The sequence below is a fragment of the Mobula hypostoma genome, chromosome 11, assembly GCF_963921235.1.
Source record: "Mobula hypostoma chromosome 11, sMobHyp1.1, whole genome shotgun sequence".
In the NCBI taxonomy this organism is placed as follows: domain Eukaryota; kingdom Metazoa; phylum Chordata; class Chondrichthyes; order Myliobatiformes; family Myliobatidae; genus Mobula; species Mobula hypostoma.
This window is the reverse complement of record NC_086107.1, coordinates 41,848,504-41,874,173: the sequence shown is the minus strand read 5'-3', so window position 1 is coordinate 41,874,173 and position 25,670 is coordinate 41,848,504. Positions and strand designations below refer to the sequence as shown.

General features: G+C 40.4%; 1 protein-coding gene and 1 long non-coding RNA gene across 5 annotated transcripts in view; one reads left to right on the top strand and one right to left on the bottom strand.

The window, feature by feature from the left end:
* The window catches only part of tub (TUB bipartite transcription factor), a 361,133-nt gene that overhangs the window by 262,254 nt on the left and 73,209 nt on the right, over nucleotides 1-25,670 (top strand). For all 4 annotated transcript variants that reach the window (XM_063061893.1, XM_063061894.1, XM_063061892.1 and 1 more), the window contains exons 2-3: nucleotides 15,598-15,649; nucleotides 21,591-21,753. In XM_063061893.1, coding sequence (XP_062917963.1) covers nucleotides 15,598-15,649; nucleotides 21,591-21,753 — 215 coding nt within the window. The remainder of the gene's footprint in view (nucleotides 1-15,597; nucleotides 15,650-21,590; nucleotides 21,754-25,670) is intronic.
* LOC134353678 (uncharacterized) lies at nucleotides 636-21,364 on the bottom strand. Its single transcript, XR_010019652.1, has 4 exons — nucleotides 21,237-21,364; nucleotides 19,987-20,135; nucleotides 2,008-2,091; nucleotides 636-722 (listed from the first exon to the last, which is right to left on the bottom strand). It is a non-coding gene; the product is annotated as an uncharacterized LOC134353678 (long non-coding RNA).

Here is a 25,670-nt window from a genome sequence, read left to right as displayed (position 1 = left end):
GTGGAAGAAGGCTGCAGCAGTGAAAGGTCCCCCGTTGTCTTGCACGCTTTACCACTGGACGCTGACCTGATCTGTCAAGGACCACGTAGTGGCTGCCCATGCATCAGCCTCCCCATGTTAAACAATGTCACAAGCAGGTGTTCTCCACTAAGGGAATCCACTCTAGTATGCCGGATTCACCAACAGAGAACCCCTTAGGAAAACATCATACTCAACTTGAGAGATTGAAGAAAAGGAAAACTTAAGCAATAACTGTAATCTGGAACTCCTGCCAATATCCACCCCCCAAACTAAACGCTGCTGAAGCTTAGTTGAATTAAAGGTTCAAAACTAAAGTGGATCAGTTTGTGAAAGGCAACAGCACCAAGGGTGACAAAATCCCAGCAGTAGATGGAGCTAATGATTTGATTACCCATCATCTCATTAAATGGGAGAATAGCCAAGAGGGATTAAAAGTTAGATCCATGTTACCATCCTGAATGAGTATAAATATAATTGTATGTTTTGCACAAGGACTGTGTTTGTAATTCTTTGCCCTTGAGCTGTCTATTAATATCAATGAAGTCAGATTTTCAGTATAAAATTGTCAACAAATTAACAAAATACAAATACCCAGCAGAGGATACCTTAATCATTTTAGCATTGATTGTCATTACAGCTTACAGAACAGCTAATGATAAGTCAATAACTTCCTTCTTATTTCAGCCCATCAGCCGTTAAATCTAGAAAGTAAATAAAATATTGTGCATTTTATGACTATAATTTAAAAGTAATTTCCTTTTGCAATTAAAACTCTAAATGGCAAACAACATAATAAGGAACTTGCATCAAAATGCTTTCAGCCATGTGACACTTCAGAGAAACACACTTACTAGGCAGAATATTTCAAATAGTGAGGATTAGTCATTGCATTGTAGCAGGAAAATTGTAAATTAATTTGTTATCCATGTCAGTAGCTCTGACAGACCTGGAATGCAGTGTAGCAATAAATTGCACTGTATGATTGTGTAGCATTCCACTTGCAATACAGTGGAGACACAGAAACATATTTGCTAATAATAAATCGTAGTTATATCCCTTTAAAATATGGATAGATGTATTCTTAAATGTAATCATAAGTTCATTTCCATTCAACAGTGAGTTATAGATGACCTCTGTTGTGAGAACTTGACAACTAAAATGCATGTAATAAGGAACGAGTATGATATGACTGCTTTGACATGAGGTGAACCAAACGTTAAAAGTTTTTGATGGATTCAGCCTTTTCAAAATAGGAAACATAGTGAGTAATGCTGTATACTAAAGGAAGCCACGGGGAAACAGACAAAAGGGAAATGGAGGAAAGCTGATTGATGTCAGGGCCAGCAGTTAACAGTAGTGGCAGAGCTACTGGAGAAGGAAAGCAGCAGTTTTAGGCTCCAGGCCAGATTGAAAAGGTCAGGGTGCTAGGGGCGGGCTAGTTCAGCTCACTGCTCTGCAATATTTACTCGGCTCTGCGTTGAACTATGGGTCTCAGACTCTCTTTGTGGACTTCAGTTCAGAATGCTATTTGCTTGTGGTTATTGAATGTATGGTTCGTTTTTTCCCCTCTGCTCATTGGGTGTTCAACGGTCTTTTTTTTAAATGGGTTCCTTTGGGTTTCTTTGTTTCGTGGCTGCCTGCTTGGAGACAAATATCAAGGTTGTATAATGTATACATACGTTGATAATAAATGTACTTTGAATTTGGAGTCTGTGGGATGGGGAAGGGATATCAATGCCAGGTGAGAGAAGTTCTTTGGTTTCCTACTGAGGCTCTGAGCACCCCAACTTCTCTTGGCCAAATGGAAAGAAAAATGTCTTTCTGAACTTTTTAAGCTCTTGATGTAGCTTTCAGCAAATGTAGCCTTGCAGAGTTGCCACACTGCTCCCCACTTACTTTGACAGCAGATCATGACTTAATGACAACACTGGAGCCCAACCTGCAGATTTAAAGACAACTCTGACAATGTTGGATGGGAATCCTTACCACTAGCTGTTGGAAATTTTAGTCAGTCAGTACAGAGTGACCATGAAGTGCATACAGTCCCATTCCGTTTTAATTGTTTCCCAACTGCAAAAAGAAGCAAAATAAAAACCAAGGCCATTAATTCTCAGATTAAAAACGTTAATGCTTATTTACATCACCATGTACAGAAATGGCATCTCATGAAGTAAAGGTTGCAAGGGCTCTTTCTAGGATATCACATATGTTGTTGAACTGGACCAGGCATCTCTAGTTGTGACTCTCACAATACTGTTTTAATTTTTCTATCCTATTGAATACAGACGAATAAAGTCATCAATCCTTGATAGACAGCAAGTGAGAAAATGTCATGACCTCCAACCATTGCTGACCTGCATTAGAACAAGGAGTCCATCATTCACAATGTATACATAATGAAAAACATCTCCAATGGGACATTGATCCTAATTTAACTGACTTCCCCACATTGATTTTAATGTGCTACTTTTTGAAGACTGTTCACTACTAAAACCTGCTAATCACTGCAGTACTATTGTTGTATGAGGGCATAACATCCTCTTGATTAAAATACAATGTAAAGTTAATTAAGAAACCTGTGAAATGATAGAATTTTTAAAAGCTTAAAATCTTCCTCTTATACATCAGAATCACCACTACAATGTTCTCTAGTCCTGAACCAGGATTGACCTGAGATCGTACCTGAGTGCTCTACTGGGGAATCCCAGCATAATGGCATCTGGTGCAATGGCAGATCAAAGTGACAAATCTCTATAAGAATTGTAACTGCTTTTGACAATATGTGGGTGCAGTCCATGATGGACAATGCAACAATATGAACACTGGCTGACTCTGACCCTCATGATGCTCTTCATTTTGGCAGGTTCTTTTAATCGTCCTGGTAAATTTTAACTGCCATCCTAAATTGTTGAGACCCCTTTGGAGATAATCTCTTCTTCATTTCAATTTTCCCTTGCATTCATTTCATTCTTCCTTTGAGGAGACACCAGATTGCTTGGAGGGAGGGGAGGGCAGTTGGCACTTTTTGCATGTCACACTTCTGAGAAGACACTGATTGCTTGGAGGAAAGAGAGTTTCAAAGAAGTGAATGGGTTAGTCAGCATATTTTGCAAACCACAGTCCCAAGGAGACATTGGATTGTGCATAATTAGGCTTTTGGAAAGGACAAAGTAAAAAAAAAAGTTAATTTAAGCAGCCATTGTATGAGGGGGCCAGTGTAGGAGTGGAGAGTTGAGGCTTTGGTGAGGGGAAGCTAGGCTGTAGGTAGATTTTTTTTCATTATTTATTATTTCTTTGTTTGTTATTGCATGTTTATAGCAGTGGGGATGTCAGACAAGGTTCTGGAAATGCTCCTCTTGCTGGATGTGGAAAGGCAGAGAAACCTCCAGTGTCCCTGACATGTTACACCTGCAAGAACTGCACCCAGCTGCAGCTTCTAACAGACTGTGTTAAGGAGTTGGAGCTGGAACTGGATGAACTCTGGATCACTCAGGAGGCTCTTGAGTTGATAGACAGGATATAAAGGGCGGTAATTACATCCAAGGTACAGGACACAGGTAACTAGGTGACCATCAGGAGGGGGAAAGGGGATAGACAGCCAGTGCAGAGTACCCCGTGGCCATTCTCCTCAACAGCTGTTGGGAGGAATGATCTAGCAGAGGAAAGTCACAGAGGTTAGGTTTCTGGCACTGAGTCTAGCTCTGTGGTTCGGAAGGAAATGGGGAAGAAGAGGTGAGCCATAGTGATAGGGGATTCATTGGTTAGGGGAACAGAAAGGAAGTTCTATGCATGAGAATAAGATTTCTGTATGGTTTGTTGCCTCCTAGGTGCTAGGGTCAGTGACATCTCGGATCTAGTTAAGTGGGAGGATGAGCAGCCAGAGGTCGTTATCCATGTCGGTAGCAATGACATGGGTGGGACGGATGACGAGGTCCTGCAAAGTGAGTTCAGGAAGTTAGGTACTAAGATAAAGGACAGGATCTCCAGGATTGTGATCTCAGGATTAGTACCTGTGCTATGTGCTAGTGAGGCCAGAAATAGGAAGATCATAAAGTGTAACACCTGGCTAAGGAATTGATGCAGAATGGAGGGCTTCAGATTTTTGGATCATTGAACTCTCTTCTAGGGAAGGTGGGACCTGTATAGAAGAGATGGTTTGCACCTGAACTGGAGGGAGTCTACTATCTGAGCAGGAAGGTGTGCTAGTGCTCCATGGGGATGTTTAAACTAGATTTGCAGAGGGATAGGAACCAGAGTGCCCAAACAGATGTGGAGTGGTTGTGGAGGAAGCTAGCTGTTGTTAAGCCGACATAGAAAGTCAAGAATTGAAAGTTTGAACATGGTGGGACTAACGTTCTGAGTGGTCTAGATTTTAATGCAAGAAGTACTGTAGGAAAGCTGAATGAGCTTAGGGCATGGATCAATACATGGAATTATGACATTGTAGCCATTAGTGGGGCTTGGTTACAGGAGTGATAGTACTTGCAGCTCAATATTCTGGAGTTCCATTGTTTTAGACATTATAGAATGGGAAGGATTAAAGGGAGAGGGTTGCATTACTAGTCAGGGAAAAATCAGGACACACTAGAGAGTTTGTCTGGTGAGACTTTATGAATACAACTGAAAAATAAGAAAGGTATTCCAATCACGAACAAGAGAAAATCTGCAGATGCTGGAAATCCAAGCAACCCACACAAAATGCTGGAGGAACTCAGCAGGAACACTACTGAGTTCCTCCAGCATTTTGTGTCTATTGCTTAAATAAGAAAAGTAAGACCATGTAAATCCGATTATATTACAGACCACCCAACCATCCATGGGATTTAGAGGAGCATTTCTTTTTAGAGAGACTGCAGACTGTTGCAAGAAACATAAGGTTGTGATTACTGGTGATTTTAACTTTCAACATATTATCAGAATCAGAATCAGGTTTATTATCACTGGCATGTGACGTGAAATTTGTTAACTTAGCAGCAGCAGTTCAATGCAATACATAATATAGAAGAGAAAAAAAATAATTTAATTAATTACAGTATATGTATATTAAATAGATTTAAAAAGTGCAAAAAACAGAAATACTGTATATTAAAAAAGTGAGGTAGTGTCCAAGGGTTCAATGTCTATTTAGGAATCGGATGGCAGAGGGGAAGAAGCTGTTCCTGTATCTGGAACTCCCAAACTGTAAAAGGGGTGGATAGAAAAAAGATTGTCAAATGTGTTCAGGAAAGTTTCCTAAGTCAGTACAATGCAGTCCCACCTCGAGAGAGTGTAATACTAGATCTCCTATTAGGGAATGAGACAGGACAGTTGACAGAAGTTTTTGTAGAGGTGCACTAGTGATCATAATGCCATTAGTTTCAAGATAATTCTGGATAAGTCTGATCCTCGGGTTGAGGTTCAAAATTAGAGAAAGTATAATTTTGATGGTATCAGAAAGGCTCTGGCAAGTGTGGATTGGGACAGGTTGTGTTCTGGCAAAGGTGTATTTGGTAAGTAGGAATACAGAGTTTGTATGTTCCTGTCAGAATAAAAGGCAAGAATAACAGGTTTAGGGAACCTTGGTTTCCAAAAGATAATAAAGCCCTGGTTAAGAAAGAGAATGAGGTGCATAGGAGGTATTTGCAGGCAGGAGCAAATGAGGTACTTAAGGAGTATAAGAAATGTAAGCGAACACTTAAGTAGGAAATCAGGAGACATTAGGTCGCTCGAGGAGACAAGGTGAAGGAGAATCATAAGGGTTTCTACAGATACATTAAGAGCAAAAGGATGTCAAGAGACAGAACTCATCTTCTGGAAGATCAGAGTGATAAGAGCCAAATGAGATGGGAAGGACATAAATGGATTTTTTGCATCTGTATTTACTCAGGAGGTGGACACAGTCTATAGATGTGAGGCAAAGCAGCAGTGAGTTCATGGACCATTTACAGATTACAGAGGAGGAGGTGCTCACTGTCGTGAGGCAAATTAGGGTGGATAAATCCCCAGATCCTGACAATGTATTCTCTCAGACCCTGTGGGAGGTAAGTGCAGAAATTGAAGAGCCCTAGTGGAAATATTTAAACAATCTTTCACCACAAGTGAGGTGCTAGAGTATTGGAGGATAGCTAAGGTTGTATCGTTGTTTAAGGAAGCCTCCAAGAATAAGCTAGGAAATTGTCTATGTGGACTTTAGCAGAACCTTTGACAAGGTCTCACATCGAATGTAGGCCAAAAAGGTTCAGTTACTTGGCATTCAAGATGAGACACCAAACAGGGTTAGACATTAGTTTCGTGGAAGAAATCAGAGAGTGGTTGTAGATGGTTGCCTCTCTGACTGGAGGCCTGTGACTAGTGGTGTGCCACAGGGGTCGGTGCTGGGCCTATTGTTGTTTGTCATCTATATCAAAGAATTGGATTATAACATGGTAAATTAGATCAGCAAATTTGCAGATGACACCAAGATTGGTGGTGTCGTGGGTAGTGAAGAAGACTAGCAAAGCTTACAGTGGGATCTAGACCAGCTACTGAAATAGGGCAGGGCACTGAGCAGTGCAGTAGAACAGGAGGATCTTGGAACACAGATCCATTATTCTTTGAAAGTGGTGTCACAGGTATCTCGGGTCATAAAGAAAGCTTTTGACACATTGGTCTTCATAAATCTCAGTACTCAGTACCGGAGATGGGATGTTATGTTTAAGTTGTGTAAGGTGTTGGTGAGGCCTAATTTGGAGTATTGTGCCCAGTTTTGGTCAACTATCTACAGGAAGGGTGGAAATAAGATTGAAAGAGTACAGCAATAACTTACAAGTATGTTGCCGGGATTTAAGGACCTGAGTTATAGGGAAAGGTTGAATATTCCCTAGAACATAGAAGATCGACGGGAGATTTGATAGAGGTATACAAAATTATGAGGGGTATAGATAGGATAAATGCATGCAGGCTTTTTGCCACTGAGGTTATGTGAGACTAGAACCAGAGGTCATGGGTTCAGGGTAGAAGGTGAAATGTTTGAATGGAACACGAGGGGGAGCTTCTTCACTCAGAAGGTGGTGAGAGCGCGGAACGAACTGCTAGTGGAAGTGGTGGAGGCGGGTTCGATTTCAACAGTTGGATGAGAGGGATGTGGGGGGCCTATGGTCTGTGTGCATGTTGATGTAACTAGGCAGATAATGGTTCAGGACAGATTAGAGGGGCTCAGGAGCCTGTTTCTCTGCTCTCGTGTTCTATGACTATGATTCTATGAACAGATTCCCTTTTCAATTTTAGAAGAAACTGTATCACGAACCTTTTTTTTCATATGTAGAAGCTCTTCCACTGAAAATTGTTGTCGGAACACCTTATGAAGTTATGAGCTTATGAAATTGACTTATACAATAGAAAGCAAGTAACTGCTCCAACCTAACATTCATTCTATGTGCAGAGCCTAACATCTCTTACTAAGTTTGCCTTAATGGCTTATTTTCATTACAAGAATGAAGGTTTAATTACCATAAATTCAGACAATGCACGGAATAGGAGAGCATTAAAACTATTCTGATAAGAAGGCGTTTACTCCTGAGCTTTCCCATTGGAAAATCCATCCGCTGAAATTAGAGCATTGTCAATGAATGCTTTAATATAGAAGCAGCCTCATTCAGCATGGGAATGCAACATAGGAATGAACAGAAATTTCAATATACCATGAGATATCATTTTTTCCTCGTATAGATAATTGGCTTGATTGGTAGTTGAGAAGAGTGCTCACTGTTTTTCATGTTAGAATGTGCTGATCATGGATAAAGATAATAAATAAAATAGACTTGACATAGTCAATTATTTTCTATTTAAATTGAGCTGAAATGGTGTTCTTATTGAAAATGATTGTAACTCCCTTTAGCGTATTGACATAGACAAATACTATCTTTTGACCTAGAAAGCTCCAAAAACAGATGCTTGAAACCTGAAATAAATACAGAAAATGCTGTAACATTGGACAACTACTTTCTTAACAGGACAGTTGTTTACCCTAAAGAAGTTTGTTCATTAATACTGCATGCAATTTGTCATTAATGTCTCCTGTGATTCAATGCTGAGTTGCTTGAGGTTGGTCTGGAGTCGAGGAAGAATCTAGAACATTGAACTTTACAGAATAGAAACAGGCCCTTTAGCCCACAATATCTGTGTCAAACATGATTCTGAACTGAACTAAACTAATTATCTTCTGCCTGTGCATGATCCATATACCTCCATTCCCTGCATGTCCATAAGTTTAACAACCTCTTCAATGTCTTCAGGTAGTGCTTCCACTACTACCCTTTTTCTTCCATAGACAAGCCAATTTGGAATCTACTACCAAATCACCAAGGTTTGGCCTACCATGAGGGATCTTGCCAAATTCTTTACTAAAATCCATGTAACCAACATTCACTGTCCTACCCTTATCACTTACCTTTGTCACACCCACAAACAGCTCAATCAAGATTGTAAGACATGGCCTGCCCAGCACAATGCCAATGCTGAGTGTTCATAATCAGGCCATGTTTTTCCAAATGCTCCACAAATCCTCTCCAATATTTTACATACCACTGATGTGAGGCTCATCAATGCATAGTTTCCTGGATGATCGATTTTTTTTCCCTTGAAAAAAAGAACAATATTGCTACTCTCCGGCTCTTTGCGACCTTTCCTGTTGCTAGTGAGAATACAAAGTTCTTTGTCAAGAGCTCTGCCCTTTAATTTAACTTCTTAACCTTCAAACACGTCCTTCAGCAGTGGAATAAAGCACTTGAGTTCATCACAAACAATCATTCGCATTCTTTTCCAGCGACCTATCTGGAAAGCAAATTAGAAGGAAATGACACCAGTCTATCTGCTTATAACCATATTAATAAAATGCAGTAGATAAGAAAGACATGAAGGGATATGGACCTATTAAGAAAAAAATAGAATGTGTGTAGAAAGCCATAAGGGTCTGCATGGATGATGTTGTCCAAAACGGCTCATTTCCATAAGACCATAAGGTCATAAGATATCATCATCATCATTATCAGGTGCCGTGCCCAGTTTGAGCTTTGACTGCCATGGCCCACACACTCCTGTTTCAGGTCAAGTGGATCAATTCATTGGTATTCATTTCCAGTTCTCTGGCTGCTGTCTCCATCATCATTTGTCTTTGTCTTCCTCTTGCTTTCTTCCCTTCAATCTTTCCCATAATTACCGTGCATTCTAACTCCTCTTTCCTAATCACATGCCCAATGAAGTTATGTTGCCTTTTCAGGATCTCATACATTATTTCTCTTTTTGTGTTTGCTCTGTTCATGACATCCTTGTTAGATATTTGTTTCATCCATGATATTCTTTTCATCCTCCTCAAAAACTATATCTCTGCTGCTTCACTTCGTTTTCTCATGTTACTAGATATTGTCCAACATTCTGAGCCATATAACATAAATAGATAAACGTAACATTTCAGTTCTCTGAGACGGTTGTCATGCCTAGTTTAGTATTGGTCAGTATACCCTTCATTCTCGTAAAGGTGTCTTTTGCCATCCCTATTCTTCTTTTGATGTCCATGTTGCACCTGCCATCTGATCTTACCCAGCTTCCTAAGTAGCAAAGGTTCTGTACTTGTTTTATGTCTTCCCCATTTATTCTCAGCCTGCGGATAGGATTCTCCTCCTTTTTGGATATCACCATACATTCTGTCTTTTTGCAACTGATAGACCCATTTTTGCACTTTCTTCAATAATTATATCAATTAAGTTTTGTAGTTCTTCCTCCGTACTTGCAATTAGCACAGTGTTATCTGCATATCTGAAATTATTGATGTTTTCACTGCCAACTTTGATTCCTAAGATGAATCTTATTTTTTGTAATATTGTTTCACTATACACATTAAATAAATCGGGGGAGAAAACACACCCTTGTCTAACGCCTCTCTTGATTTTCGTTAATTGCTCACTTCTCCATCTATTCTTACAGCGGCAGTTTGTTCCCAGTACAGATTTCTGATTAGGCGGAGGTCTTTCAAATCTAGATTTAGAGTTTTCTGTAGTATTTTAAATGACTTATTGTGCTTCACTTTATCAAATGTTTTTGTGTAGTCAATAAAACAAACAAATCTTTTTGCACTTGAATAGCTCGTTCTGATAGTATCCTTAAAATCAATATTGTGTTTCTTGTACTTTTGTCTTTCACAAAACCACATTGTTCTTTACCTACTTCAGGTTGTATCTTACTTTTAGCGCTTGTCATCAAAATTCTTAGAAGTATCTTGGTGATATGACTCATTAAACTTATGGTCCTATGTAATTCACATTCTATTGCTCCAGGTTTCTTAGGAAGAGTGATAAATACTGATTTCTTCATCTCTTCTGGTATTATTCCAGTCTCATAGATGTCATTGATTAAATCAGTTTTTCAATTCCATAATCTTCAAGGGCGATAATTTGTTCTAATACTAATTCATCAGGGCCTGCTGCCTTTCCTTTCTTCATCTTATTTATTGCACTACGAACTTCAGATTTTAAAATACTTGGACCTTCAATGTTTTTCTTAATTTCTGGTTTTTCGCCTTGATCATCTTCAAACAATTCCTAAGTATACTCAGTCCATCTGTTCATAATCTCATCTTTTTCCATGATAATGGTACCGTCCTTTGCTTTCAAACATCCACCTGAAGAACAGAGGAGCTTTTTACCAGTGATATTCTTGATTTGTCAATGTAACCTTTTTGGATCAGTAATAGGGATTCTTTCTATTTGCTCACATTCCTGGTTTAACCATTGTTCTTTGGCTTTTTGACATAAGCTTTTAACTTTTTTATCTGAGGACTTACATTCTATAGGATTTGCTTTCTTCAGTCTCCTTTCTTCCATTAGATTTTTGATTTCATCTGTCATCCATTTATTCTTTGTGCTTTTTTCTTTTTTAGTAATCAGTGACTTTGCTGATTCTACCAAGGCATCCTTTAGAGAGTTAAATTTCATTTCTACACGATTGCTATCATCTTCAACAGATTCTATTTCTAGACTTTGAAATCTATTCCTTACTTCAATTGTAAATTTTTGTCTTAAGTTTTCTTCTTTGATTAATTGCAAGTAGTCAAGGGATTGTTCAGGTTTTTGCTTCTTTAGTTTTTTAAGTTTTACTTTTACATGACATACTACTGGGTTATGGTTGCTATTACAGTCTGTACCTGGATATGTTTTGCATTGAGTCACTGAGTTTCTAAATCTTTGGTTTATAGTAATAAAGTCAATTTGATTTCTAATGTTATTACCTGGACTGTTCCAGGTCCTCAAGCATCTTGGATGAGTTTTAAAGTAGGTATTCATAATGACCTGATTATTCATCTTGCACCATTCTACCCATTTCTCACCTCTTACATTTCTTTCCCCTAGTCCAAATTTTCCTATGGTATTTCCATCAGTACCTTGTCCTACTTTAGCATTTAGATCTCCCATGACAATATCAATATCTTGAGATTTGCATCCATTCTTTGCTTGTTCAAGCTCTTCATAGAATTTATCTATATCCTCATTTGTTCCATTTGTTCCATTTGTTGTTGGTGCATATACCTGTATAATTGCTAAATCAGATGGTTGTCCTCTGAATCTAACAAGGAGCACTCTTTCTGATATTGCCCAATGTCCTAAAGCACTTTTTGCCATGTTTTCATCCATAAGAATTCCTACTCCATTAGTATGGGATGTTCCACAAGAATAAATTAGTGTTTTATTTCTATTCTGACATGTTCCAGCACCTATCCCACGAACTTCGCTAATTCCCATGATGTTAATCTTTAGTCTTTCCATTTCATTTATCATATTGTCCAATCTTCCTGCTTGATATAGGATTCTTGCATTCCAAGTGGCAATAATTTTCTTTTCTGTTATTTGAATCTTATGAGCAGTAGCTTGATGACGGTTGGGGATCCCCTGCTGACCAGAATCAACCCTACTAAGCGAAGCATCTTCAGAATTGTCTTGAAGATCCTCTTGACGCTGTTGTTGTGTGATATATTTTGTGAGTTTTACCATGGTTTTCTTAGCAAATAGATTCTAGGAAACCTAGTATCTAGCAACGGTGGTTTGCTATTGCCTACTATTGGGCAAATTAAAGAAATTGCCATTTCTCTTCCCAAATGTTCATCCACCTGTACTATAGCCGTTGACATTTGAGGTCCTAGCTCATCCGCCTTCTCCATTATAAGTTCAGTTACTGAACCTGCCGGATCTGCCATTGGCCTTCACTCGGATCCTGAGCAGGAACCCTTGCAGGTGCTACTGTTCCGGGTCAGAGCAGCCTTAGGTGCAATGAATGACTAAAAGGTAACTCTACTTTCCCCAAAGCTCTGAAAGTCCCCAATCAGAGCCTCATCACCAGTTGCAGTTGAGAGTCATACCCAGGACTGTCATAAGATATAGGAGCAGAATTAGACCATTTGGCACATCATTTCATCATGGCTGATTGAATTTTTCTCTCAGCCTCAGTTGTCTGCCATCTCCCCATATCCCTTCATGCCCAGACCAATCAGGAATCTGTCATCCCCTTTCTTAAATATTCATAGATTTGGTCTCCACAACTGCCTGTGGCAAAGAATTCCACAGAATTACCACTCTATGGCTAAAGAAATTCCTCCTCATCTCCATTTTAAAAGGACATCCTCAAATCTGAGGCTGTGTCCTCTGGTTTTGGACTCTCCTACCATAGGAAATGTCCTCTCTACATTCATGCTATCAAGGCCTTTCACCACTTGATAGGTTTCAATTAGGTCACCCCTCATTCTTCTGAATTCGATTGAGTACAGGCCAGAGACATCAAACACTCTTCATATGACTAACCATTCAATTCTGGAATCATTTTTGTGAATGTCCTTTGAACCCTCTTTAGTTTTAGCACATCATTTCTAAGATAAGGGGCCCAAAACTGCCTACAATCCTCCAGGTATAAACTTCTCTGTAATACCTTGGGCTTGTGGCTTGTTAAGCAGCTTCATGTGTGGCACCTTGTCAAAGGCCTTCTGAAAATCCAAGTACACAACATCAATGGATTCTCTTTTGTCTATTCTGCTTGTTATTTCTTCAAAGAGCTTCAACAGGTTTATCAGACAAGATTTTCCCTTGAAGAAACCATGCTGACTATAGCCTATTTTATCATCTGCCTCCAAGTACCCCGAGACCACATCCTAAGTAACCAGCTCCAACATCTTCCCAACCACTGAGGTCAGACTAACTGGCCGATAGTTTCCTTTCTTCTGCCTCTCTCCCTTCTTGAAGAGTGGAGTGACATTTGCAGTTATTCAGTCTTTCAGAACCATTCCACAATCCAGTGATTCTTCAAAGATCATTACTAATGCCTCCACAATCTCTTCAGTCACCTCTTTCAGAACCCTGGGGTACACCATCTGATCCAGGTGACTTGCCTACTTTCAGATGTTTCAGTTTCCCAAGAACCTTCTCTCTAGTAATGGTATCTTCACACACTTCGTGACCCCTGACACCTGGGACTTGCATTATACTGCTGGTGTCTTCCACAGTGAATAATGATGGAAAATACATATTCAGATTGTCCACCATTTCCTTGTCCCCCACTACTACTTCTCCAGCACCATTTTCCCGTGGTCTAATATTCACTCTCACCCCTCTTTTACACTTTATGTATCTGAAGAAACTTTTAGTATCCTCTAACATTATTGGCTAGCTTACTTTCGTATTCCATCTTAACCTTCTTAATGACATTTTTAGTTGCCTTCCTTTGGTTCTTAAAAGCTTCCTAATTCGTTAATGTCCCACTAATTTTTGCTCTATTATATGCCCTCTCTTTGACTTTTATGTTGGCTTTGACTTCTCTTGTTAGCCATGGTTGTGTCATCTTGCCTTTAAAATACTTCTTCCTCTTTGGAATGTATATATCTTGTGTCTTCCAAATTGTTTCCAGAAATTCCAGCCATTGCTGCTTTGCCATTATCCCAGCAAGTGTTCTTTTCCAATCAAATCTGGCCAACTCTTCTTACATGCCTCTATAATTCCCTTTACTCCACTGTAATACTGATACATCTGACTTTAACTTCTCCTTATCAAATTTTAGGATGAATTCGATTGTATTGTGATCACTTACCTCTCTGGGTTCTTTTACCTTAAGCTTTCTAATCCATTCTGGTTCATTGCACAACATCCAGTTCAGAATATCAGATCCCCTAGTGGGTTCAACCATGAACTGCTCTAAAAAGCCAGCTCGTAGGCACTCTAGAAATTCCCCCCTCCTGGAATTCAGCACCAACCTGATTTTCTCAATCTACCTGTATACTTAAATCCCCCATGACTACAGTAACATTGCCCTTTTGGCATGCATTTTCTATCTCCCTCTGTAATTTATAGGCCACATCCTTACTATTGTTTGGGGGTCTGTATACAACTCCCATCAGGATATTTTTACCCTTACAGTTCCTTAGCTCTATCCACAATGATTCAACACCTTCCGACTCTATGTCACCTCTTTCTAAGGATTTGATTTCATTCTTTATCAACAAAGCAACACTGCCCCCTCAGCCTTCCTGCCTGTCCTTCAATACAATGTGTATCCTTGGACATTAAGTTCCCAAATATACACTTTCAGCCATGATTCAGTGATGCCTGTAACATCACGCATGCCAATCTGCCACTGTGCTACAAGGTCATCTACCTTATTCCATATACTGCGTGCTTTCAAATAGTTTCAGTCCTGTATTCACCCTTTCAATCTTGTCCACCTTTTACTTTGAAACTCAGCCTGATTACTGCATTTTTGCCCTATCAACAGCCTCTCCTCACTACACACTGCCTTTGTTTGTAAACCAGCTATCTCATCTTCAACACTCTCATCTGCTTTTCCTCCGATACCTCTTGCATTGAAATATCTGCAGCTCAGGACTTTAGTCACACCATGCTCAACCTTTTGATTCCTAACTTTGTCTGAGATCTTACAAATATCTGCCTCCACAACCTCTCCACTAACTGTCCTGACACTCTGGTTCCCATCCCTCCCCACCCCCCCCCCCAACTCTAGTTTAAACCTCACCATGTAGCATTAACAAACCTTCCTGTTAGAATGTTAGTCCCCCTCCAGTTCAGGTGCAAACCGTCCATTCTGTACAGGCCCCACCTTCCCTGGAAGAGAGACCAATGATCCAAAACCATATGCCCTCCCTCCTACACTAAATCCTTAGATCCTTAGCCATGTATTAAACTGTATAATCTTCCTAGTTCTGGACTCACTAGCACGTGGCATGGGTAGCAATCCTGAGATCACAATCTTGGCAGTCTTGCCCTTTAATTTAGCTCCTAGCTCCCTATGCAGAACCTCGTCACTCGTCCTACCCATTTCATTGGTACCCACATGGACGACGACTTCTGGCTGTTCACCCTCTGTGCTATTTTTTACTGCCTAATTCTAGTTGAAATCTAAAAAGAAATACAGAGAGATAATGTAGAAAGAAGAGTAGGGCTGATACAGCAGCTTGTTATAAGCTGCACAGTAATGAGGGTCTTACAAGTTTATTTTTGGAATAGATGCACAATGTGTAATGTCAATTTCTAGTAGACATATTTTGATTACTTGTACTTTCTACCCTCACAGTGTACTGGATGATGAAGGTAGTAACCTGCGACAACAGAAGCTTGACAAACAGGTAAAATATTTACATGCCATGCATAATGGTGTTTGTTTTCTTTTTCCCTTCTAATTCTATCTGGTTTTGAGTTAATCGGTGGCTAATTTGTGATACACCATCTGTTGGCCAATGTCATACTCTTCAAAATTATTTGCAAAACAAAGTAAGAGGCTGCAAATCTAAACATTAAGTACTGGGAAGACTCAACATGTTGGGCAGCATTTGCAGCCAGAACACCCAAAGGAAGTGTTCCAGTTACTGAAACATTAACTTCTCTATGCTTTCCACAGATGCTGCACAACCTGCAGTATATTTCTGTTTTTGTGTTTGTTTTAAAGGTGTTACTATCTGCTGTAAACATCCACAAAACATTTTATAGATATGCATGCACTAATGCCTTTTCCAGTTTCAGGATTTTCCTTCCGCTGGCTGTTATTTTATCAGGGGCATTAACTTGCTGAAATTGTTCCAAGGTATTTCACCGATGGGTGATTTCAAATGTCCCTGCAAAAGTCAACTTTTCTATTGGATTTCAACCTTATGCACATCAAGTATTTTACCAAGTCAAGCGTAGTTTTGGAAATTTGAAGAATCTTATCAATAATTACTTGTGTCTATTTTACCGCTAATCTCCTTCCAACCACTTCAGTATAGTTCATGGCCACTGGTCATCACTAATATTTTCACAGGAACCCGGGCAAAGAATATTGACAGGGTGCTCACTGCTAAGCTCAGAATCAGCTTTGTTATCACTGTTGTTTTGTGGCAGTAGTACAGTGCAAAGACATAAAATAATTATAATTTACAAAATAGAGAGTACAAATAAAAACAATTGTGTTCATGGGTCATTCAGAAATCTGATTATGGGGGGTGGGGGAAAAGCTGTCTCTAAATAGAGTGTGGGCCCTCAGGCTCCTCACCTCCCTCCTGATGGTAGTGACACGAAGAGGGCATGACTCGATGCTCAGGGTCCTTCATGATGGATGCCACCTTCTTGAGGTGCCAAATATTGAAGATGTCCTCAGTAATGTGGAGCTGACTGAGCCAAAACCATTTGCATCCTCTTGTGATCCTGTTACTTGGAGTCACCGTAACCATGTCAGAGTGCTCTCCACTGTATAGCTATAAAAATTTGCAAGTATCTTTGGCAACATACCAAATCTCCTCAAACTCCTACAAAGTAGAGCTGCTGATGTGCCTTCTTCATGATTGCACCATTGTGCTGGGCCCAGAGTAAGTCTGAGATGTTGACACCCAACATCTTAAAGCTGCTCACCTTTTCTGCCATTGACCCTTCATTGAAGACCAGTGAGTATTCTCCTGACTCTCCCTTTCTAAAGGCCACAATCCATTCCTCGGTCTTGCTGATGTTGAGGGCAACGTTGTTGTCGATACACCACTCAAACCAACTGTACTATCTCATTCCTGTACACCTCATTGCCAATTGAGATTTTGCCAACAACTGTGGTGTAATTGGTGCATTTACAGTTAATGTTTGAGCTGTGTTTATCCACACTGTTAGAAGTATATACAGAGTAAAACAGTGGGTTAAGAATGCATCCTTGATGTGCATCTGGGTTGATTGTCAGCAAGAAGAACATGTTATTACTGATTCATACTGGTTGTGGTCCCTTGATGAGGAAGTAAAGGGTCCATGTTGCAGAAGGAGGTATAGAAGCCCAAGTTTAGAATATCAAGTTGTATTTAACAAACAGCAGCCTGACATATGTTTTTCTGTTGTCTAGGTGCTCCAAGCAGATGAAAGAACCAATGAGATTATGTCTGTAGTAGACCTGTTGTTGCAGTAGGTGAATTCTAGCAATAACCAACCTCTCAGATCACTTCATTACGGCAGAGCTGCTGAGGCAGCTTACCCTTCTCTTCTGTGGCACCAGTATCATCGCCATCCGTTTGAAGCACGTGGGCATTTCAGAGCAAAACAGTGAGAGGCTGATTACAGTTAGTTGGCACAGTTTTCTGTACTTGGCCAGGTACACCTTCCCTTCTAAAAGCAAGCAATTCCAGTTCACCAACGGATTTTGTTTACCCACTCTTTTCTGCGAGCTGTGGTCAACCAAAGCTAAGATCCATTTCTGCAGCACACACACAGGTTGAACCTGGGACCTTTCTAGTCTGAACCATTCAGATGTCTACTTATGGAAACCTCAGGACATATAGTCTACAACAGGACTGATGCCAAAAATGCTGTTGCATTAGGAAGAGTACTACATGAAAATAATAGAAAACCACCGAATTTACACATGCTGACCAAGATGAGGGATTTTGCAATGCTTCCATGTGTATTTGAATCAATTGAATGGTGCCATAAAGATACAACTGTAGTGGTTTGTGCTGTATGTCCTCTCTGTGGCTCCTAGTCTGTTGAAAAAAAGTCTTTTATTCCCACTGCCTTTCAATTAGCCCACAAGGTGACATTTATTCTAATGATGCAATGGATTTTGACAGAATGAAAACAACATGACTACTCTAGGATTAATTGACAGTGATCTCCACATTGCACTATGCACAGTCACCCAGTGCAGCCATTGAGAAAACATTTTTTTTGTTGCAATGCATATCACATGCATGAAGTGAGCTGTGCATTGTCAATGACATCTTGCATTGCAGGGACCCTGGCAATGCTCATAAATACTGCCAGAGAAATAAAATGCAACCAGGGCTCTTGTCTAACCATTTGGAAAATTCTATGCCTCTAATACTAAAAACCAACTCCACTGATTCTGCTTTTTAACTCTATTGTTCTCTGTTCTATTTGTTCTCAATGAAGGGGTGGAGCAGGAGCTAGCAAGTGGATCCAGGTGAGCAGGGTGATAAATATCTGGAGGAGGGAGGGTTGAAGATAAAGACAGAAGCTGTGAGGTGACTGTTGGAGGCTCCGAAGTATTGAAAATGATGGAATCTGAGAGGGGAGAAAAGTGGTGAAAGAGCTAGAAGTTCAGGTCCATGACCTTTTATCAGAATTAGAAAATTGAAAAACGAAGCATTTATTTTCAGTTGCAGAAAGGAATGCAGGAATTGAACTTTTCTGGGACCCCTACTTTTCATGATTTTTATAAATGACCTGGATGAGGAATTGGAGTGATGGGTTAGTAAATTTGCTGATGACACAAAGGTTTGGGGTGTTGTCAATAGTGTGGAGGGCCATCAGAAGTTACAGTGGGACATCGAAAGGATGCAAAACTGGGCTGAGAAGTGGCAGATGGAGTTCAACCCAGATAAGTGTGAGCTGGTTCATTTTGGTAGGTCAAATATGATGGCAGAATATAGTATTAATGGTAAGACTCTTGGCAGGTGGAGGATCAAAGGGATCTTGGGGTCCGAGTCCATAGGACGCTCAAAGCAGCTGTGCAGGTTGACTCTGTGGTTAAGAAGGCATACAGTGCATTGACCTTCATCAACCATGGGATTGAGTTTAAGGGCTGAGAGGTAATGTTACAGCTATACAGGACCCTAGTCAGACCCCACTTGGAGTACTGTGCTCAGTTCTAGTCACCTCCCTTCAGGAAGGATGTGGAAACTATAGAAATGGTGCAGAGGAGATTTACAAGGATGTTGCCTGGATCGGGGAGCATGCTTTATGAGAATAGCTTGAGTGAACTTGGGCTTTTCTCCTTAGAGTGACGGAGGATGAGTGGTGATCTGATAGAGGTGTATAAGATGATGAGAGGCATTGAACATGTGGATAGTCAGAGGCTTTTTCCCAGGGCTGAAATGGCTAACACGAGAGGGCACAGTTTTAAGGTGCTTGGAAGTAGGTACAGAGGAGATGTCAGGGGTAAGTTTTTAATGCAGAGAGTGCCTGGAATAGGCTGCCAGCGACGGTGGTGGAGGTGGATACAATAGGTTTTTTTAAGGGACTCCTGGACAGGTACATGGAGCTCAGAAAAATAGAGGGCTATTGGTAACCCTAGGTAATTTCTAAAGTAAGTACATGTTCAGCACAGCAATGTGGGCCAAAGGGCCTGTATTGTGCTGTAGGTTTTCTATGTTTCTATGAAGTCCGTGATAGGGTACAGACCAAAGTTGTTCCTTCCACACAATCCTTTAACATTGTGTCTACTCAACAGGTAAAGAGAGCAGTTAGAATGGAGACAAGAATATGCTGGAACTGAAACCCAAACAAAAGAGTTATCTCTGCTATTCAGGGACATATAAAGATAATTTTTATATTTCTCTGGAAATAATATAAAACAGAAAATTTTATAAACATTACTAAAACACTTTATCAACTACAGCTCAGCATTTAATGCTATCATCCCCTCAAAACTAATCAATCAGCTTCAAGTCCTTGGCCTCAATAGGTCCTTGTGCAATTGCATCTTTGACTTACTCACTTGCAGATCCCAGTCAGAGTGGATTGGCTCCATCACCACAGATGCGTCACAAGTCTCTGTGCTCGGCCCCCTGCTCTACTCACTTTACACTTACGACTGTGAGGTGAAGCACAGCTCCGATGTCATATTTAAGTTCGCTGATGACACCACTGCCGAAACAAAGATGGTGCCGAATCAGCACTTAGATGTATTGAAAACCTTGCAGAGTGGTTCCACAACAATAACTTCCCACTCAACATAAGCAAGACCAAGGAGCTAATTATTGACATCAGGAGGACAGGACTGGAGGTCCATGAGCATCGGTGGGGGGGGGGAGAGATCAAAGTTGGAGTGGGTCAGCAACTTTAAATTCATAAGTGTTATCATTTCCGGAGATCTGTCCAGGGCTCAGCATGTAAGAACAATGGCAGTGCATCTACTTGCTTAGAAGTTTGCGAAGATTCAGCATGACATCTAAAACTCTGGCAAATTTCTATACATGTGTGATGGAGAGTATATTGGCTGGTTGCATCACAGCCTGATGTGGAACATCCTTGAACAGAAAATCCAACAAAAAGTAATAGATATTGCCCACTTGTAAAGCCCTCCCCGCTATTGAGCACATTAACATGGAAAGCTGTCGCAGTAAAACAGCACCTCCTAAGCCATACTCTCTTCTCACTGCTACCATTAGGAAGAAGGTACAGAAGCCTCAGGACCTACACCAGCAGGTTCAGGAACAGTTATTATCCTTCAGCCAGCAGGCTCTTGAATCAGAGGAGATAAAAGATCTACTGCTTTAGAGGGGATCATTTTACTTGCCCCTTCACTGAATTTTTACCACAACCTATGGCCTCACTTTCCAAGGACACTTCACCTCACGTTCTCAATATTTATTGCTTGCTTATTTATTTATTTATTTATTATTATTTTTCTTCTTTTTTGTATTTGCACAGTTTGTTTCTTGTCCATCTGGTTGGGTGTGGTCTTTCATTAATTCTATTATGTTTCTTGAATTTACTGTGACCACCCCACTCCCCCAGAAAAAAAAAACGAATCTCAGGACTGTATATGGTGACATACATGCACGTTGATAATGAAATTACTTTAAACTTTGAAGGGTCCATGATCTTCTTTTCGGGTTACTATTAATTTTTGTAATTTAAAAAAATGTCTCTGCACTACACTGGTGCCGCAAAACAGCAAAGTTTTCTAAGGTCAGTGATAATAAATATAACTGATTCAAATATATTAAGCGTATATTATAATACCGTTTTAATACTTTACTCAGACAAACAATTTCTGATTGAGGAAGAGGTCCAGCTCTCCCGGGAACGGATAGGGGTATCCCTCGACGGACCAGAGCGAGAATTCACTGACATCCGTTACCCAGGTCGCCCCGGACGGAGAGAGAGAAAGAGAGACAGTCCAGACCAGGCGATTGCCAGGGAGCGGCCGGCCGCCTGTGGCCGCCCTGGAACGGCCCCGGTCCGGCCGAGCCGCAGCCTCTCACTGCGGATAGGCCATTATTCACCGCAGCGGACGTTTCCTTGGTCTAAAGTTCAGTCAAACCGAAACTAGTTTACGCGAGGTTGCTCAGTAACTAAGGGGTTTGCTTTCCACAGCGAGCCTTACTGGAACAGAAGCAGAAGAAAAAACGCCAGGAACCGTTGATGGTCCAGTCAAACGTGGACAGCCGATCTCGGGCTCGGCGGATGAAGCAGTCGGAGGAGCAGGCCCCGCTAGTCGAGTCCTATCTGAATAGTAACAGCAGCACCATTTATCATGGTAAGTAGGTGCAAGCCGCTGGTGATTTGCTAAAACCATGGGCGGGGGACTTTGGGGTTCTTATGCTTATCCGTCGTTCATTCTTTGGGGCACTCCTCTGTTTTCGTGGATGTTTGTTTAGAAAAAGGTACAGGACGTGTCTTGTATACATTTCTCTGACATTAAATTGAACCTCTGAGAGTTCACATATTTTAACACCTGTTCCATTTTATTTGGTGTTACTTCCTTCCCTTAATTCTTTTGTCAAAAATAAACTTAACGGAAGGTCAGGTGTGGAACGATTTTTCTCATTGTTGACAGCGCTCTGTTATTTCTCGATGTGCTAATGTGAGGGAGGCAAAAGGAAAATTGTGTGTGTAATCATTGTTGTACCAACCAGTGAGGTTCAATTTGAGAATGTTTGTTTTTAATAAAGGATGATCCATTGCTGTCTGTTTGATAATCTTAATGACATGATTTGTAGCAACAACAAATAAACTCCCACAGAATCTACCATTCAGACAACATTTCTCTCTATTTAATATCTCAGATGTACGTTTGGTCTTTGTGTTCCTGAAGGCATGGAGTTGAAGTTTAATGTCAGTGACTTGTTCAGTTCCTTTAGAAGGAACAAGGGTACATATGTAATCAAGTTTGTTGTAATGGGATTAGATTGCCTGCGCTGTTCCTGGTATAAATTCCTGTTAAGTAATTATTTCACAACAGTACAAGGTGTAATTTTAGTTTAGTAAGCGAACTTTAAACTCAGGCTACGTCTACACACTAGACCGGATAATTTTAAAAACGCCGGTTTCGAGTAAAAACGACAGGTGTCCACTCCAAGCGTTTTTCAAAATATCTCCGTCCACATCAGAACGGATACTTGGGCGAATCTCCTCTACTGGGCATGCACAGGACACTCAGAAAACAAGCGAAGAGGAAACGGTTTACTTGGTGTGCGTTTGTCCAGTTACACACTAGAAAAACTTAAAAGTAATTGCTGTTGGCTCTCGCGCAGGAGGACTTAAAACTAAAAAAAAACAGCAAATACTGGAGCGTACGGAGGCAACCGACAGGGAGTTCACGGACAGTCTGACCCGGCTGACGACGAACATTGAAAAACTGACTAACTCTGTTGCATTAATAAAGCACCTTGTTAAATGTATAAAACATATCTGCATCAGTGTTATCTTGTATTTCCATACAACGTTACATTAGGCTGTTACACATCCATTGTCAGAGAAGTACTTGCATAAATAGGTAAATCACTTTCATACAAGCAAGGACAGAAAACAGGGCAAAGTGAGTATACTTATTTATTCAGTAAGCTGTGGATCAAAGTATGTGGTGAGTACATTTCTAACTATTCTGGCTTCAGTCTCATTGCCGTCTGTTCTGAAACTGTTAGGTTGTGTGGGGGGTTGCGTTCAAGGAAACAATGAAATGCCGCACTGCCGCCATCTGTTCCGGCAAGTCATGACAGCGGTTTTAAATAGTCAAAAAAGCTCACTTTACAATTTAACTCTCACGCCGTTCACACCGACTGCGCGTTATAACAGCCGTCCTGCAGTGCTTGTACAGTACCAAGCAGAAGCAGAAAAAGCATTGTTGTTGTGGAGTTGTCATGACAGCGTTCTTAAATCTCTCCGTTTACCCCGTCCACACTACAATGCGCAACAATCGTTTTCAAATTTACACACTCTGGAGAGTGTTTAATGAAAGCTCCGTTTTCAGGGGATGAAAACGCTGATTCAATGTGGACGGAGGGTTAAAACTAAGAGAAAAGGCTTCGTTTTCAAAATTATCTGGCGTAGTGTGGACGTAGCCTACTGAAGAAGTTGACATACCACTGACGGTGATATTGACCCCTTTACATTGATGTTTCAAGATGCAAAAACATCTGAGGTTTTAAATAGTAGGGACTGATTTTTTTTTTCCAGCTCTGGGCATCTTTTATGTTGCTGGAAAAGCGATTGTTAAGACTAGACAGAGCCAGCTTAGAGTATCCTTTATTGATGGCAGTTATTCTCAAACAGCAGGGAGTGGAACAAACTAAAATTTAAAAACAAAATTGCAGATGCTGGACATCCTAAATAAAACAAAACAGAACATGTGGAATGGTAGGTCATGTAATGAAAGTTCACCAGCTTGTGCTATTATTTTATCTATAGTACAAGAAAGTATTGTAATCATGTTTTGCAAAGTCAAGTGAAACCATTCTAGTTGTAAACAGGAGAGGTAATGTGCTATTGGAACTGAATTACAAAAATGGGTAGAAGGGTGAGTATCTAAGAGTTTGATACCTTTCCCTGATGTACCAGATAAAATGCTTCATTTGCAACAAATTTCCCAACCAATCCCTGTCCTTTACAATAAATCAGTGTTCACTGGTTCTAAAATCTGTTGATGTATAACTGCAGATCACTGTAACTTATGATAATGAGATCACGGCCATTGATCCTGCAGACAGGCCCAGTTGGTATCTCTTTGCTTCTAATTGTGAAGGTAACTTAGATTTCAGATAATCTCACAGTGATGTTTTTGGTGATTATTTTGAAGTGCATTTTCTTTCTAGGAAAAAATGTTATCAAACCCTATTTATTAAGTTGCTAGCTTGTTCACCACGGTTACTCATCCTTTGTGACTTAACATTGATTGTGATATTTGTTCACAAATCTGTCAGGCTATTTTTCCCCCCAAAAGGGCTCATTTAGTGCTGCATTCTAAAGAGAAATGAAAATTACAATTAATGACAGAGCTACAGTTCAAAACAGATTACCCAAGTGGCCTGAGCTGGTCAGCTGCCTTAAAGCCAAAAATATTTGGGAATAAAGACTTGAGCGCTCTGAGTTCGATATCCGAGTGTGGATTCGACCTGCCAAGTACCAAGGACAAACCTGTGGCTAAATATTTAGCAGTTTGCTAAATTGATTAAATAGAGAGGCATGACAAAAAGGGTCTGGAGCTCCAGGAAATTGAGAGGCTGTTTCATGGAAACTTATAAAATTTGCTGAGTTTCATATGATAGGGTGGGTTAATGACTGCTGTGTCTAAAGCTAGGCAACATGGTTCCAAAATGAGATAAAAAGGAAATTTCTTTACCAGAGAACAGGAAATCTTAGGAGTTGTCTACTAACCAGGGCTAAAGAAACTCACTCTGTTGGTATATTCAAGGGATGCTGTTGGGAGAATCAAGGGTTATGCAGCTATTGTAGGAAAGTACTCAAGTAAGTGGTTAGCCATGATCTTTAATTAGATGAGATGATGAAGCAAGCACAAGGGGACAATAATCTATTCTTCCTTCAATTATTTGTTTTATATAACAGTACTGTGGCAGCAAAATTGTTTTCCCTAGCCAAATCACTGCTAAGTTAAAGTACGTTTGCAATTTTATTTTTGTTTCGTGTCCAACTTTATCTTCATAGAGTCATAGAACAATACAGCATGGATACATGTCCTTCATCCTGAAAAGCCCCTGCTGACCACCCAGTTGGTCCCAACTTCCTAAGACCAGTCCCTCCACGTACTTGTCAAAGTGCTTCTTAAATGGTACTCTTGTGCCCATCTCAATCACTTCCCTTGGCAGCACATTCCAGATAATCACCACCCTCTGCACGGAAAAACATTATCCCTCCAGTTCCTTTTAAAACTTCTCCTCTCTTTTGCCCCCTAGATTTGGTCTCCCTGTCCTGGAGAGAAGACTTGGAACCCACCCATCAATTTTAAGCACTAATGAGAGCGCTCCTCTTTCCCCTTATGTTCCAAAGAATAAGGAGCTAACCTGTCCCTGTACCTCGGGCCCTCTCGACCGGGCAACATCTTCAGATATTTCTGCACTCTCATTGAGCCACATCTTTCCTTTAACAGGATAACCAAAACTGTACACAGTACTCCAAACTGGCTTTAATAATGGTTTATACAACTGCAACATAACGTCC